This window comes from Chionomys nivalis, chromosome 23, assembly GCF_950005125.1.
Source record: "Chionomys nivalis chromosome 23, mChiNiv1.1, whole genome shotgun sequence".
Lineage (NCBI taxonomy): Eukaryota > Metazoa > Chordata > Mammalia > Rodentia > Cricetidae > Chionomys > Chionomys nivalis.
Window position 1 is genome coordinate 43,662,228 of NC_080108.1, and position 14,498 is coordinate 43,676,725.

The window sequence follows — 14,498 nt, forward strand, 5'->3', positions numbered from 1 at the left end:
CTGGACTTAGAGAAACCCTTGCTAGTTTTTTCATTTACCTCCTGGCCTTTCTTTACTTTGGGTTCTGTCATGAAGGTTGGCAGAGCCAGCTCACTCCACCTTCTCCTCAGTGGAAAGCGAGGGAGGGTGAGATGAAGAGAGAGCCTCCTGGAGTAGCAGACCTGTGGATGATATTTGCTTTTCCACCTGTAGATATGATTTTTCTGAAAAAGGGCGTCGTTTTTGGCTAAGGTCTCATAAAATCTATTTGGCAAAATTGTGTCACAGTTCTCTTCTGCCACTATGTTAGTCAGTGAGCAGGTTGTGTTGACAAGGCTTGAAATAGAGTACTCCGACGCTAATTTTTTGGAAGACTGTAAACTGTCATCAGTGAGATGGACCCAGGATACTTCATCTGGCATGTCCTCCACCTTTTCTGGTGGGGATTGGCTCTGCAAGAAGATGCTAGAAATGAAAAAAAAAAGCAAAATCAACATTAGGAGACAAAGTGCCATGGGCAAAGTGCCTTCGAAAAGTCAGCTCAAATCATAAGAGATTAACTGGCCTCACCCACCACATTTCCTTAAAAGTGCAATTTCCATTCTTTTGTTATTCCTTACCTGGATGTTGTCTCTTTTGTCCTTGGCATGCAGAGGCAGCAGAAAAACCTTCGAAAAAGGTTTCTGGTGGCCTTCACCTTAGCGTCCTTGTGTGTCCCCTCAGATGTTAAGTTTGCAGCATTTTCTGCTGACTTGGGTGTCTCTGATGACTTCATATCAGCACCCTGTGGGGCAGAATTCGCAGGTGAGTTAAGATCTGATGTATAAATCAGGGGAGCTGGACTTAGAGAAACCCTTGCTAGTTTTTTCATTTACCTCCTGGCCTTTCTTTACTTTGGGTTCTGTCATGAAGGTTGGCAGAGCCAGCTCACTCCACCTTCTCCTCAGTGGAAAGCGAGGGAGGGTGAGATGAAGAGAGAGCCTCCTGGAGTAGCAGACCTGTGGATGATATTTGCTTTTCCACCTGTAGATATGATTTTTCTGAAAAAGGGCGTCGTTTTTGGCTAAGGTCTCATAAAATCTATTTGGCAAAATTGTGTCACAGTTCTCTTCTGCCACTATGTTAGTCAGTGAGCAGGTTGTGTTGACAAGGCTTGAAATAGAGTACTCCGACGCTAATTTTTTGGAAGACTGTAAACTGTCATCAGTGAGATGGACCCAGGATACTTCATCTGGCATGTCCTCCACCTTTTCTGGTGGGGATTGGCTCTGCAATAAGATGCTAGAAATGAAAAAAAAAGCAAAATCAACATTAGGAGACAAAGTTCTGACAATCAGTTTGTACGTCAAGAAATCAAAAGTCTCACAAACATCCTAATGACGCATCTTGGTGGTCAAAGATGCAAAAAGCAAACAAACAAAGCACAACATTCCAGCCTCAAAACTGTTATGAGAAAGGATAAGAAAGAACAGAGCTAGAGATCACTTGGCAGTTGAAACAAAGAGCTGGTCCTTTGAAAGGATGAACAAATCTGACAACACTTTACATGAACCCCCCAGAGGAAGACACATATTATTGAAATGTGAGACAGGAAAGAGATGAGTAAGATCCATGGGAACTCTAGGGGCTGTGAGAAAACCTTGTACTCCAAAGTGTTGACAATCCTCAAAGAAAGATATTGCTAAATTCATGGACCAGACACAAACAGAGATGTAAAAGGTTACCAAACATGCACCACCAGCTGCCTTTCCACTGCTGCACCTGGTTATGATGATGAATTGAGGAGCTTATGAAATGTGCTAAGATCTATATGAGTACAAGATTGAAAGAATATAAGTCTTTCCGTATAAGGAGAGCCAGGACCAAAGATTGCATAAAGGAACATACCTGCTGTCTTTAAAAACAATGGAGATCAATGATCCTCAAGCTGCTTCACCAGTGGAAAAAAATATCTTTCTAAACATTCTAAGATGGCAGTAGTACCCCGATGCCAAAACAATGAATACACACACACACACACACACTCATGCACATTTGAGGGTGCACACACACAAACACACATACACAGACACACAAACACACACACTACTACACACACTCACAAAATGTATATTGTAATGTTCTTGATGTCCATCATCTGAAATAAGATTCCCTGTTCAACACTGTTTAAGAATACCTAAGAGATATCTCATGTTCTCAGGGCTTCAGCAAGGAGTACTAGGGGTTAGTCCACACAAAAAGGATCATCAGTTAACAGACAAGTTTAGCACTAAGAGTCCATACTCTTCCATGAAGAATGAAATGTTGTAGTTTTCTGAAATACACACGGACACAGCATTGGATGTACTGTGCAAGTTCCAGACATATCCTGAGCTAAGTAGAGCCATGGATGTGTTTGTGGATTCTTAAAAGGGGAGTGCAATATGCACATGCCAGGTGATTTTGCAATATAACCAGCAGATGAAAATGATCCATGCTCATAGATACATGTCTCAAGGCATATTTTCTACATTTCATAGTTAAGGTTTGAAATAAAATCCCACCAAGGCCAGCTGGAATGGGTCTGAAAAAGCATGGGATAAAACCAGACTTGCTGAACATAATGGACAATGAGGACTACTGAGAACTCAAGAACAATGGCAATGGGTTTTTGATCCTACTGCACGTACTGGCTTTGTGGGAGCCTAGGCAGTTTGGATGCTCACCTTACTAGACCGGGATGGAGGTGGGTGGTCCTTGGACTTCCCACAGGGCAGGGAACCCTGATTGCTCTTAGGAATGACGAGGGAGGAGGACTTGTTCGGGGGAGGGGGAGGGAAATGGGAGGCGGTGGCGGGGAGAAGGCAGAAATCTTTAATAAATAAATAAAGAAAGAAAAAAAAGAAAAAAAATATCAATGTCCAAAAAGAGTCTGGAAAATGGAGAAATATTCATGCATTTTGACATCTTCTGTTTTTCAAGAAACATGGGAACATGTGAAAATAACTCAAGTCCTCAAAAACACCAGATTGCAAAACAGATTTCTTAGGTTTTCATTTTGTGGCTCCAGAGTCCAGACTCAGTGACTATGTCATCTTCTGCTTCAGAAGGCCCATTGAAACAGGCACACATGTGTAGAACCCACGTTCTTAAACTGAGTCAGGAAATTATCAAATACTCCGAGCAGTGCTGCTCAAACTTTCCCACTGAAATAATTTTTAAAACATAGAAAAGCAAGAGATTGCATGCAGACCAAAAGTTGTCTCCTGCACTTTTGGAATTTCCACTTGTTTTTAAAATTCATGTAGATTTTTCCTTCTCTCTATAGTTTTGTCTTCATCAAAATTTAACACTGAGTAAACCTTTTGCCTCAGAAAAATATGCTATGTTTACCTATTGTGACATACAAAATGCTCACCAGCTTGGAGGCAAAGATTTGGAGCAATTTAAAATTAATAACTTGATGAAATTTCAGAGTCTGTATACATTGTACCAGATACTGTGTTACATAAGAACATTTTCATACAAGATACATTGTATGTGAAACATGTTAAGAGCCCAGGCCTAAGCTCCTCTTCTCTCTCTCTCTCTCTCTCCCTCTGCTAGTAGCATTTGCTCCCCTGACAATCTCACCTCTACTTTTATATCTTGTAGAGACACATGATTGTAACAAAGTTTTAATTGTAATTTTTGAAGAAACTATGAATAAAACAAGGTTGTTGTTGTAAATAAAAAAAAAAAAAAAAAAAAAAAAAAAACAAACCCCAAAAGAAATTATAGTACCACATGGCCAAACAAAATTGAAAAAAGGGATCAAATCTAGAAAAAAAGTCAAATGGGCACAAGTAGAAATCAATGTCTCAGACACCAGCAGTGACTCTGTGACTTCAAAGATTGCACAAAACATGAAACTCATGGCAACGAGAGGAAGACTCCCAATGTTAATGTCCGAGAGACTGGGAAATCCCAATTGTATCAGGACCAATGCTAGATACAAAGCATCTCCATCCAACATGACTTTCTCTTCAGCTTCACAATCAAGTCCAAACCACTGAATGTCCTTTGGGAACAAATTCCTATCATTTCTCACAAAGGACAAGTTATGTAACTGGCAAGGTTGGACCAGTAACAGCAAGGAGTAACACAAGGTAGGTTCTCTGTCTAATAATAGGACTGCATTATTTTTATCATGGCAGTGAACATATCCTTAACATAATGCAACTTAAGGGACAAAAGGTCTCCCTTGTCTCATGCCCTCTGAATACAGGGGAGGAATGGCAGATAGAGGAGCTAGGGAAGTTGACCTGGCAAGATGAGGCTGAAGGAACTGGTTCCATGGCTTTGGCAGGCCCTTGCTGCATTCAGTCACCTAATTCCTCCTGCTTCTTTCCAATACTTTAATGTTTTCTGTCTTCCCAAACCAATCAGCATTCCAGAGATCAAGCATTCAGGCCCATATCGAAGTGTGAGTCCTTTCACATCAAACCCTGCGGATGTATTCCCCCAGTCTTGGGTGAGCACCATAGTCAGAAGAAGGATAGAGTCAGAAACTCTTGAGTTGAGCTAGACTAGGGTCTTGGGTCTGCATTATCTGAGGTTGGAACTGCTTCAGTGGTTTTTTTCACCGTGTCTATAAGTTCTCTCAGAACTCTCTAAGATAAACGTCATCACCTCTCCACTCCAGATATTCATTTTTTTCTTACCCTTACATGGATGTACTCTAAAAGATGGTAGGTCTCATTGAACATAGTATTGTGGTGGGAGGTCCCTAATTGAAATTTTGTTTTGTGGTGGATGGGACATGGCTATTCAACAAGGCCATCAAGAGAATATGTGACATTTGGGGCTCAACAAAAGATTGGAGGATGTAATCAAACTGGGGGTATATTCACAGTGCCCCTCATTGTAAAGCTTACTTTCTGCAATTATCTCCTACTAGTGACGACTTAAAATTAGAATAGAATATTTTTGAAATGTCAATGAATCATACTCATTTAAGAGAAAAAAATAAAGGTGGTTTGAAACAAGAAACTAATTTGAAAGCACAAATCAATTCAAACACCATTCAAATATATATATAAAAACCAACAATTCAGGAAAGAACCACAACCCTTTTGGTCAAATCAGATCAACATGTCTGTTTCCAAGTGATCAAAGTAACCATGTGAACTTGACCCAAATTCTGAGTCCAAATTCCCTAAAGCTAACAAGGCAATACCTTCTCTGCAGTGTAAGGCAAGACCCAGACTGGCCAGTGCCTTCAATGAGCAGGGTCTGCAAGACCTCACAATCTGTCCATTGCATTCATGCTCTTCAGGACAAAAGGAATTTCTTTCCTTGTGTCTCCCAGAACTGCATTTCTTTCTTCCTGAGAGTGACCCAGTCCTTAGAAGAAGCAACATCACTGCCATAAGTCCTCCACTCACACCCTGGGTAACAATGCACAGGAAAGGCACGAATGGAGACCAGGGAATGAGGATCTCAAGCATGCTTGCATGGCTGTTCCAGGTTCCATTTCCTGTAATGCCCAATTTCTCCTTCTGGGTTCTACTACCTGACTGTTTCACAACTTCTCCAGATAGCACCCCCTGTAGTGACCAGGAATTCAGAGATGATGAGATAGTGTTAGACCTCTATCATTAGATCGTTTAGGAGAACATTTTGACTCTAAAGAAAACAGCAGTAATGCCTAGAATGCACTCAGTGAGCTTTCTGCTGACCTGAGTGAGAGATGTGTTATTCACTGGAGAGTGAACACATGGGCTTTGTCAATATTGCTTTCACCTAGACCCTCAAGTTCTCTAGTGAATCTGACTGCCACAGACCTCCTGGTTTCTAAACTAGTGACAGTCCGTTCCCTTCTTATTAAACTCCCAATTATGGGAATCATAGGCTTCGTAGCCTGTCCTGGACACTGCGATGTCATAGAAAATGTGTTGTACCTCAAGATTCCCAGCCATATTTTGTCTCACGTATGGCATGGTGGCTGGTGAAGAGTCTTACAATTATAAGGGAATTGATCAGACCAGGGAAATGCTGTGGGAAGTAACAAAGCTGGTGAGTTGTTGAATGCTTTAATTTTACAGCTAATATGTACTGACAACAGCTTTAAGGTTTAGAAATAAACCAATGTACAAAATGGCAAAGATAAATGCATAGATAGTAGAAAATGGTTGGTAATGAAAAGAGAAAAGTTGAAGTAAATGTAGAAAGTAAAGAAAAACAAGAAAAGAAAGAGAAAAAAAAGAAAAATCTGCTCTGTGGTGCCAGAGCTTTCCATAAGATTCTTCCTTCCTAAACTGTTGTCCCTTTCACAAAGGCTCCTTCCTCCTGTCTCACTGCACCCCAGACCCTGCCAACACACTCTGCTGTCTGCTTCTGTCTCAACCACCCCAGTCTCTTCATGAGCAGGCATCACTGTGAAAGCTACTTCTAGGTTGCCGGATATCTTAACGTTCGTATCCTACAAATGGCTGATGCCTGCCTGTGGCAAAGTGCCTTGCTAAGAACATATCAAAGACAAATGTTAATTTTGTCATCCAAGTACATCATTTTCTTGGATCTCCATTTCCCAGTCCTTGTTATCCTTACCTAGATGTTGTATACTCTTTGCTTCGGGTAGGAAGGCAGCAAGAAAGCCTTACAAACAAGTTCTTGATCTTCCCTTTGACACACTTACAGCCCCTTCTAGTGTGCTTGTTGGCAGCTATGGGTGCTTTCTGGAGCTGCTCGTCTGGAGATTTTGATGGTAACACCCTCCTCATAACGTCTTCGACTATTTCATAATCGTTTTCATGCTGGGAAGGGGATGGAGGGGACACAGCATAAAGGATATCCCTTGTGTTCAGGTGGTTGATGTCGGAACAGGTGGTATTGTTCTGTGTGATGTCAGGAACATCTCCTTCAAGATCTTTTTGTTCGTTGATGTCTTCCACGATCTCTAACACATCTAAATTTGTGTTAGTATAAGTGATGTCCTCCATCTTAGTGGCCTCAGATGATTTGTTTGCAGCATTTTCTGCCTTCATATCAGCACCCTGTGGGGCAGAATTCGCAGGTGAGTTAAGATCTGATGTATAAATCAGGGGAGCTGGACTTAGAGAAACCCTTGCTAGTTTTTTCATTTACCTCCTGGCCTTTCTTTACTTTGGGTTCTGTCATGAAGGTTGGCAGAGCCAGCTCACTCCACCTCCTCAGTGGAAAGCGAGGGAGGGTGAGATGAAGAGAGAGCCTCCTGGAGTAGCAGACCTGTGGATGATATTTGCTTTTCCACCTGTAGATATGATTTTTCTGAAAAAGGGCGTCGTTTTTGGCTAAGGTCTCATAAAATCTATTTGGCAAAATTGTGTCACAGTTCTCTTCTGCCACTATGTTAGTCAGTGAGCAGGTTGTGTTGACAAGGCTTGAAATAGAGTACTCCGACGCTAATTGTTTGGAAGACTGTAAACTGTCATCAGTGAGATGGACCCAGGATACTTCATCTGCCATGTCCTCCACCTTTTCTGGTGGGGATTGGCTCTGCAATAAGATGCTAGAAATGAAAAAAAAAAAAGCAAAATCAACATTAGGAGACAAAGTTCTGACAATCAGTTTGTACGTCAAGAAATCAAAAGTCTCACAAACATCCTAATGACGCATCTTGGTGGTCAAAGATGCAAAAAGCAAACAAACAAAGCACAACATTCCAGCCTCAAAACTGTTATGAGAAAGGATAAGAAAGAACATAGCTAGAGATCACTTGGCAGTTGAAACAAAGAGCTGGTCCTTTGAAAGGATGATCAAAATGTCATCACTCGATATGAACCCCCCAAAGGAAGACACATATTATTGAAATATGAGACAGGAAAGAGATGAGTAAGATCCATGGGAACTCTAGGAGCTGCGAGAAAACTTTGTGTTGACAATCCTCAAAGAGATTACTTAATTCACAAAGCCAACACAAACAGAGATATAAGAAGCTACCTATAATGCAATAGCACCTGCCTCCCACTGCTGCACCTGAGTATGATGAGGAATTCAGGAGCTTATAAAATATGCTAAGATCCATATGAGTACAAGATTGAAAGAGAATAGGTCTTTCTGTATAATGGAGATCACTCATCCTCAAAAGCTGCTTTACCAGAGACAAAAAGATCGTTCTAAACATTCTAAGATGGCAGTAGTACCCTGATGCCAAAACAGTGAATGTACACACACACACACACACACACACACACTCACACACACACACAAATTTGTGCACACTGTGGGCTTACACACTCACACAAAAACACAAACCCAGACACAGACAAACTTACATGCACACTCAAATACACAGTCAAAATGTATAATATTATGTACTTGTTGCCCATCATCTGAAGTGAGATTCCCTATTCAACACTGTTCAGTAACACATTAGAGATACCTCATGTTCTCAGTATGTTCAGCAATGAGTACTAGGGGTTAATCCACACAAAAACTGATCATCAGTTAAGAGACAAGTTTAGCGGGAAGAGTCCATGTTCATTCACAACGAATGAAATGTAGCTTTCTGAAATACACATGGACACAGCTTCGGATGTACTGTGCAAGTTCCAGACATATCTTGTGCTAACTAGAGCTGTGGATGTGTTTGTGGATTCTTAAAAGGGGAGTGCAGTAAGCACATGCCAGGGGCTTTTGCAATATAACACAGCAGCTGAAAATGATCCATGCTCAGCTCACTATATGTATAGATACATGTCTCAAGACATATTTTCTACTTTTCATAGTTAAGGTTTGAAATAAAACAACAAACCCCAAAAGAAATTATAGTATCACATGGCCAAACAAAATTTTTGAAAAGGGACGACCAAATTTAGAAAAAAACTGTCAAATGGGAACAAGCAGAAATCAATGTCTCAGACACCAGCAGTGACTCTGTGACTTCAAAGATTGCACAGAATATGAACCTCATGGCAACATAGAAGAAATCTCCCAATGTCATGGTCCATGAGACTGGGAAATCCCAAGTGTATGAGGACAGATGCTAGATACAAATGCTCTCTATCCAACATGACTTTCTCTGCAGCTGCAGGATGCACTGAATGTCCTTTAGGAACAAATTCCTATCATTTCTCACAAAGGACAAGTTATGTTACTGCCAAGGTTGGACCAGTAACAGCAAGGAGTAACCCAAGATAGTTTCTCTGTCTAATAAGAGCGACTGCATTATTTTTATCATGGCAGTGAACATTTCTTTAACAGAATGCAACTTAAGGGGCATAAGGACTCCCTTGTCTCATGCCTTCTGAGAACAGCAGAGGCATGGAAGATGGAGGAGATGGGGAAGTTGGCCTTGGGAATATGCAGCTGAAGTAACTGGTTCCATGGCTTTGGCAATCCCTTGTTGCGTCCAGTCACCTAATACCTCTTGATGCTCTAGTGCTTTATTGATTTATGACTTCCCAAACCAATCAGCACTCCATCCTAGAGACCAAGCATTCAGGCACATGAGGAATTGTAAGGCTTTTCACATCAAACCTTGAGGACATTTTCAACTCTTAGGTAAGCCCCAAGTTAGAAAAATGACAGACTCAGGAACTCTGGGCTGACTTAGACTAGGGACTTGGGTCTTGAGGTTGGAACTGCGTCAGTGGTTTTTTCACTGTGCCTGTAAGTTCTCTAAGAACTCACTAGGATAGACATCATCACCTCTCCACACCTGATATTCAATTTTTCCCTTAAATTCATATGGATGGATCTAAAAGGTGGTAGGCCTCATTGAACATAGCAGTGTGTTGGGTTGTCTCTAGTTGAGATGGCATGGTTTTGTTTTGTGGTGAATGGGACATGGCTATTCAGGAAGGTCATCAAGAGAATAGATGACATGTGGGGCTCAACATAGCTTGGAGAATGGAATCGTGCTGGGGTGTTGACAGCGCACACCATAGTGAGGCTTACTTTCTGTAATTATCTAGTGAAGACTTAAAATCAGAAAAGAATATTTTAAAAATGTCAAAGTATCATGCTCATTTAAGATGAGAATTAAGCATGGTTTAAAACAAGAAACTAATTTGAAAGCACAAATTAATTCAAACACCATTCAAAAGATATAGATAAAAGCCAACAATCCAGGAAAGAATCACAAATTCTTTTGGTCTAATCAGATCAACATGTCTGGACAGGTGGCGCGCAGGCCCAAGCGGTGGAGACACCGGCACACAGGCCCAAGCGGCTTAGACACCAGGACGCAGGCCTGAGGACCAGCTGGATATGGAAAATCTAGGTCAATGAGCAGAAACTACAGAAACAAGCATAATCAATAGAATACAAGAGATAGAAGAAAGAATCTCAGGTTCAGAGACATGATAGAAAAAATAAACACACTGACCAAAGAAAACAGCAAACAACAAATTCTCATCACAAAACATTCTGGAAATATGGGAAACAATAAAAAAGACCAAACATAAGAATAATAGGGATAGAAGAAGGAGAAGAGTCACAGCTCAAAGGCCCAGAAAATATTTTTAACAAAGTTATGGAAGAAAACTTTCCCAACATAAAGATATTCCTTTGAGTATTCAAGAAGCATACAGAACACCAAACAGACTGGATCAAAGAAAAACATCCCCTCACCATACAATAACCAAAACATAAAATATACAGATTAAAGAAAGAATATTAAGAGCTGCAAAGTAAAAAGGGCAAGTAACTTATAAAGGTAAACCAATCAAACTTACACCTGACTTCTCTATGGAAACCATGAAAGCCAGAAGGTCCTGGATAGAGGTACTGCAGGAACTAAGAGACCATGGATGCAAACCCAAACTACTATACCCAGCCAAGCTATCGTTCAATATCAATGGAGAAAACAACATTCCAGGATAAGAACAAATTTAAACAATACGTAGCCACAAATCCAGCCCTACAGAAAGTAATAGAAGGAAAATCACAGTCCAAGGAATCCAACATTGCCAACACTGCCTACAATAACTCAGGCATCTAGCGACCCTTCAACAGCACAACTCAAAGAAGGGAGACACACAAACTCTACTACCAAAAACAACAAGAATAACCAGAGTAAACAACCACTGGTCATTAATATCACTTAATATTAATGGTCTCAATTCACCTATAAAAAGGCATAGGCTAAGAGATTGGATACGAAAACAGGATCCAACATTCTGCTGTTTACAAGAAACACATCTCAACCACAAAGACAGGCATCTACACAGAATAAAGGATTGGGAAAAGGTTTTTCAAGCAAATGGTCCTAAGAAAAAAGCAGGTGTGCCCATACTAATTTCTAACAAAACAGACTTCAAACTAAAATCACTCAGAAGAGATTAAGATGGACACTTTATATTCATACCAGGAACAATTCATCAGGATGAAGTCTCAATCCTGAATATCTACGCTCCTAATATAAAAGCACCCACTTATGTAAAAGAAATATTACTAAACTCAAGGCAGACATCAAAGCACACACACTAGTAGTAGGAGACTTCAACACACCTCTCTCACCAATGGACAGGTCAATCAGACAGAAACCTAGTAGAGCATTAAGAGAATTGTTGGAGGTAATGAAGCAAATGGACTTAATAGACATCTATAGAATACTCCACCCAAAGAGGAAAGAATACACCTTCTTCTCTGCAGCTCATGGAACCTTCTCGAAAATTGACCACATACTAGGAAACAAAGGAAACCTCTACAGATACAAAAAAAATCAGTGTCCACCTGTGTCTAATCAGATCACCAGAGATTAAAGTTAGAAGGCAACAGCAATGCTAACCCCAGAAAGCCGACAAACTCATGGAAACTGAACAGTCAACTAATGAACCACACCTGGGTCAAGGAAGAAATTAAGAAAGAAATTAAAGTCTTCCTTGAATTTAATGAAAATAAAGAGACAACACACTCAAACCTATGGGACATGATGAAAGCAGTGCTAAGAGGAAAGTTCATAGCACTAAGTGCCCACTTAAAGAAAACAGAGAAAGCATACATTGGGGACTTAACAGCACATCTGAGAGCTCTAGAAAAGAAAAAGAAGCAGATGCTCCCAGGAGGAGTAGAAGACTGGAAATAATCAAACTGAGGGCAGAAATCAACAAAATAGACTCTCAGCCGGGCAGGGGTGGCGCACAACTTTAATCCCAGCACTCAGGAGGCAGAGGTAGGCGGATCTCTGTGAGTTTGAGACCAGCCTGGTCTACAAGAGCTAGTTCGAGGACAGGCTCCAAAACCACAGAGAAACCCTGTCTCGAAAAACCAAAAGAAAAAAAAAAAAACCAAAATAGAATCTCAGAAAAAAGTCCAAAGAATCAATAAAACAAAAAGTTCATTCCTGGAGAAAATCAATAAGATCAACAAACCCCTATCCAAACTAATTAAACGACAGACAGAGAACACACAAAAAACTAAGATCAGAAATGAAAAGGAGGACATAACCACAGACACAGAGGAAATTCAGAGAATCATTAGATCTTACTACAAAAGCCTGTATGCCACAAAACTGGAAAATGCAAAAGAAATGGACATTTTTTTTAGATAAGTACCATATACCAAAGCTAAACCAAGACCAGGTGAACGATCTAAATAGACCTGTTAGTCGTGAAGAATTAGAAACTGTTACCAAAAATCTCCCTTCCAAAAAAAGCTCAGGACCAGATGGTTTTAATGCAGAATGCTACCAGAACTTCCAAGAAGACCTAATACCTATACTCCTTAATGTAATTCACAATACAGAAAGAGAAGAGTCATTGCCAAATTCCTTTTATGAAGCTACAATTACCCTGATACCAAAACCACACAAAGACCCAACCAAGAAAGAGAATTACAGGCCTATATCACTCATGAATAACGACACAAAAATTTTCAATAAAATAATGGCAAACCGAATCCAAGAACACATTAGAAAAATTATCCATTATGATCAAGTAGGCTTCATCCCAGAGATGCAGGGCTGGTTCAATATACGCAAATCAATGTAATCCACCAAAGAAATAAACTGAAAGAAAAGAACAATATGATCATTTCATTAGATGCTGAAAAAGCATTTGACAAAATTCAACACCCCTTTATGATAAAGGTCTTGGAGAGATTAGGGATATAAGGGTCATACCAAAATATAATAAAAGCTATTTACAGCAAGCCGACACCTAACATTAAATTAAATGCAGAAAAACTCAAAGCCATCCCACTAAAATCAGGAACACGACAAGGATGTCCACTCTCTCCATACCTCTTCAATATTGTGCCTGATGTTCTAGCAATAGCAATAAGACAACATAACGGGATCAAGGGGATTCGTATTGGAAAGGAAGAAGTTAAGCTTTTGTTATTTGCAGATGATATGATAGTATACTTAAGCGACCCCAAAAACTCTATCAAAGATCTCCTACAGCTGATCAACACCTTTGGTAATGTGGCAGGATACAAGATCAACTCCAAAAAATCAGTTGCCTTCCTATACACAAAGGATAAGGAAGCAAAGAGGGAAATCAGAGAAGCATCACCTTTCACGATAGCCACAAATAGCATAAAATATCTTAGGGTAACTCTGACCAAGGAAATGAAAGATCTATTTGACAAGAACTTTAAGTCTTTGAAGAAAGAAATTGAAGAGGACACCAGAAAATGGAATTATATCCCTTTCTCTTGGATTGGGAGGATCAACATAGTAAAAATGGCAATTCTACCAAAAGCAATCTATAGATTCAATGCAATCCCAATCAATGTCCCATCAAAATTCTTCACAGATCTGAAGAAGACAATAATCAACTTTATATGGAAAAAAAAACCAGGATAGTCAAGACAATCTTATACAATAAAGAACTGTTTGGAGGCATCACCATCCCTGACTTCAAAGTCTATTACAGAGCTACTCTATTGAAAACAACTTGGTACTGGCATAAAAACAGAGAAGTCGACCAATGGAATCGAATAGAAGACCCTGACTTTAAACCACAAACCTATGAACACCTGATTTTCAATAAAGGAGCAAAAGTATACAATGGAAAAAAGAGAGCATTTTCAACAAATTATGCTGGCAAAACTGGATGTCAATCTGTAGAAGAATGAAAATAGATCCATATCTATTATCATGCACAAAAATCAAGTCCAACTGGATTAAAGACCTCAATATCAGTCAGAACACACTGAACTTGATTGAAGAGAAAGTGGGAAGTACTCTACAACACATGGGCACAGGAGATCACTTGCTACGTATAACCCCAGCAGCACAGACACTAAGGGCATCATTGAATAAATGGGACCTCCTGAGACTGAGAAGATTCTGTAAAGCAAAGGACACTGTCACTAAGACAAAAAGGCAACCCACTGACTGGGAGATGATCTTCACCAACCCCGCAACTGACAAAGGTCTGATCTCCAAAATATATAAAGAAGTCAAGAAACTAGACCGTAAAAGGCTAATCAACACAATTATAAAATGGGGCACTGAGCTGAACAGAAAATTCTCAACAGAAGAAGTTCAAATGGCCAAAAGACACCTAAGAGCATGCTCAACTTCCTTAGTGATGAGGGAAATGCAAATCAAGACAACTATAAGATAC

The 14,498-nt window shown here is 40.0% G+C and overlaps 1 protein-coding gene across 1 annotated transcript in view; it reads right to left on the reverse strand.

The window, feature by feature from the left end:
• LOC130865188 (uncharacterized) overlaps nucleotides 1-14,498 on the reverse strand; it is a 90,356-nt gene that overhangs the window by 11,104 nt on the left and 64,754 nt on the right. The window contains exons 10-14 of the mRNA XM_057756084.1: nucleotides 7,087-7,489; nucleotides 6,550-6,995; nucleotides 855-1,260; nucleotides 600-763; nucleotides 39-444 (exon numbers count right to left, since the gene is read on the reverse strand). Of these exons, the coding sequence (XP_057612067.1) occupies nucleotides 39-444; nucleotides 600-763; nucleotides 855-1,260; nucleotides 6,550-6,995; nucleotides 7,087-7,489 (1,825 nt within the window). The remainder of the gene's footprint in view (nucleotides 1-38; nucleotides 445-599; nucleotides 764-854; nucleotides 1,261-6,549; nucleotides 6,996-7,086; nucleotides 7,490-14,498) is intronic.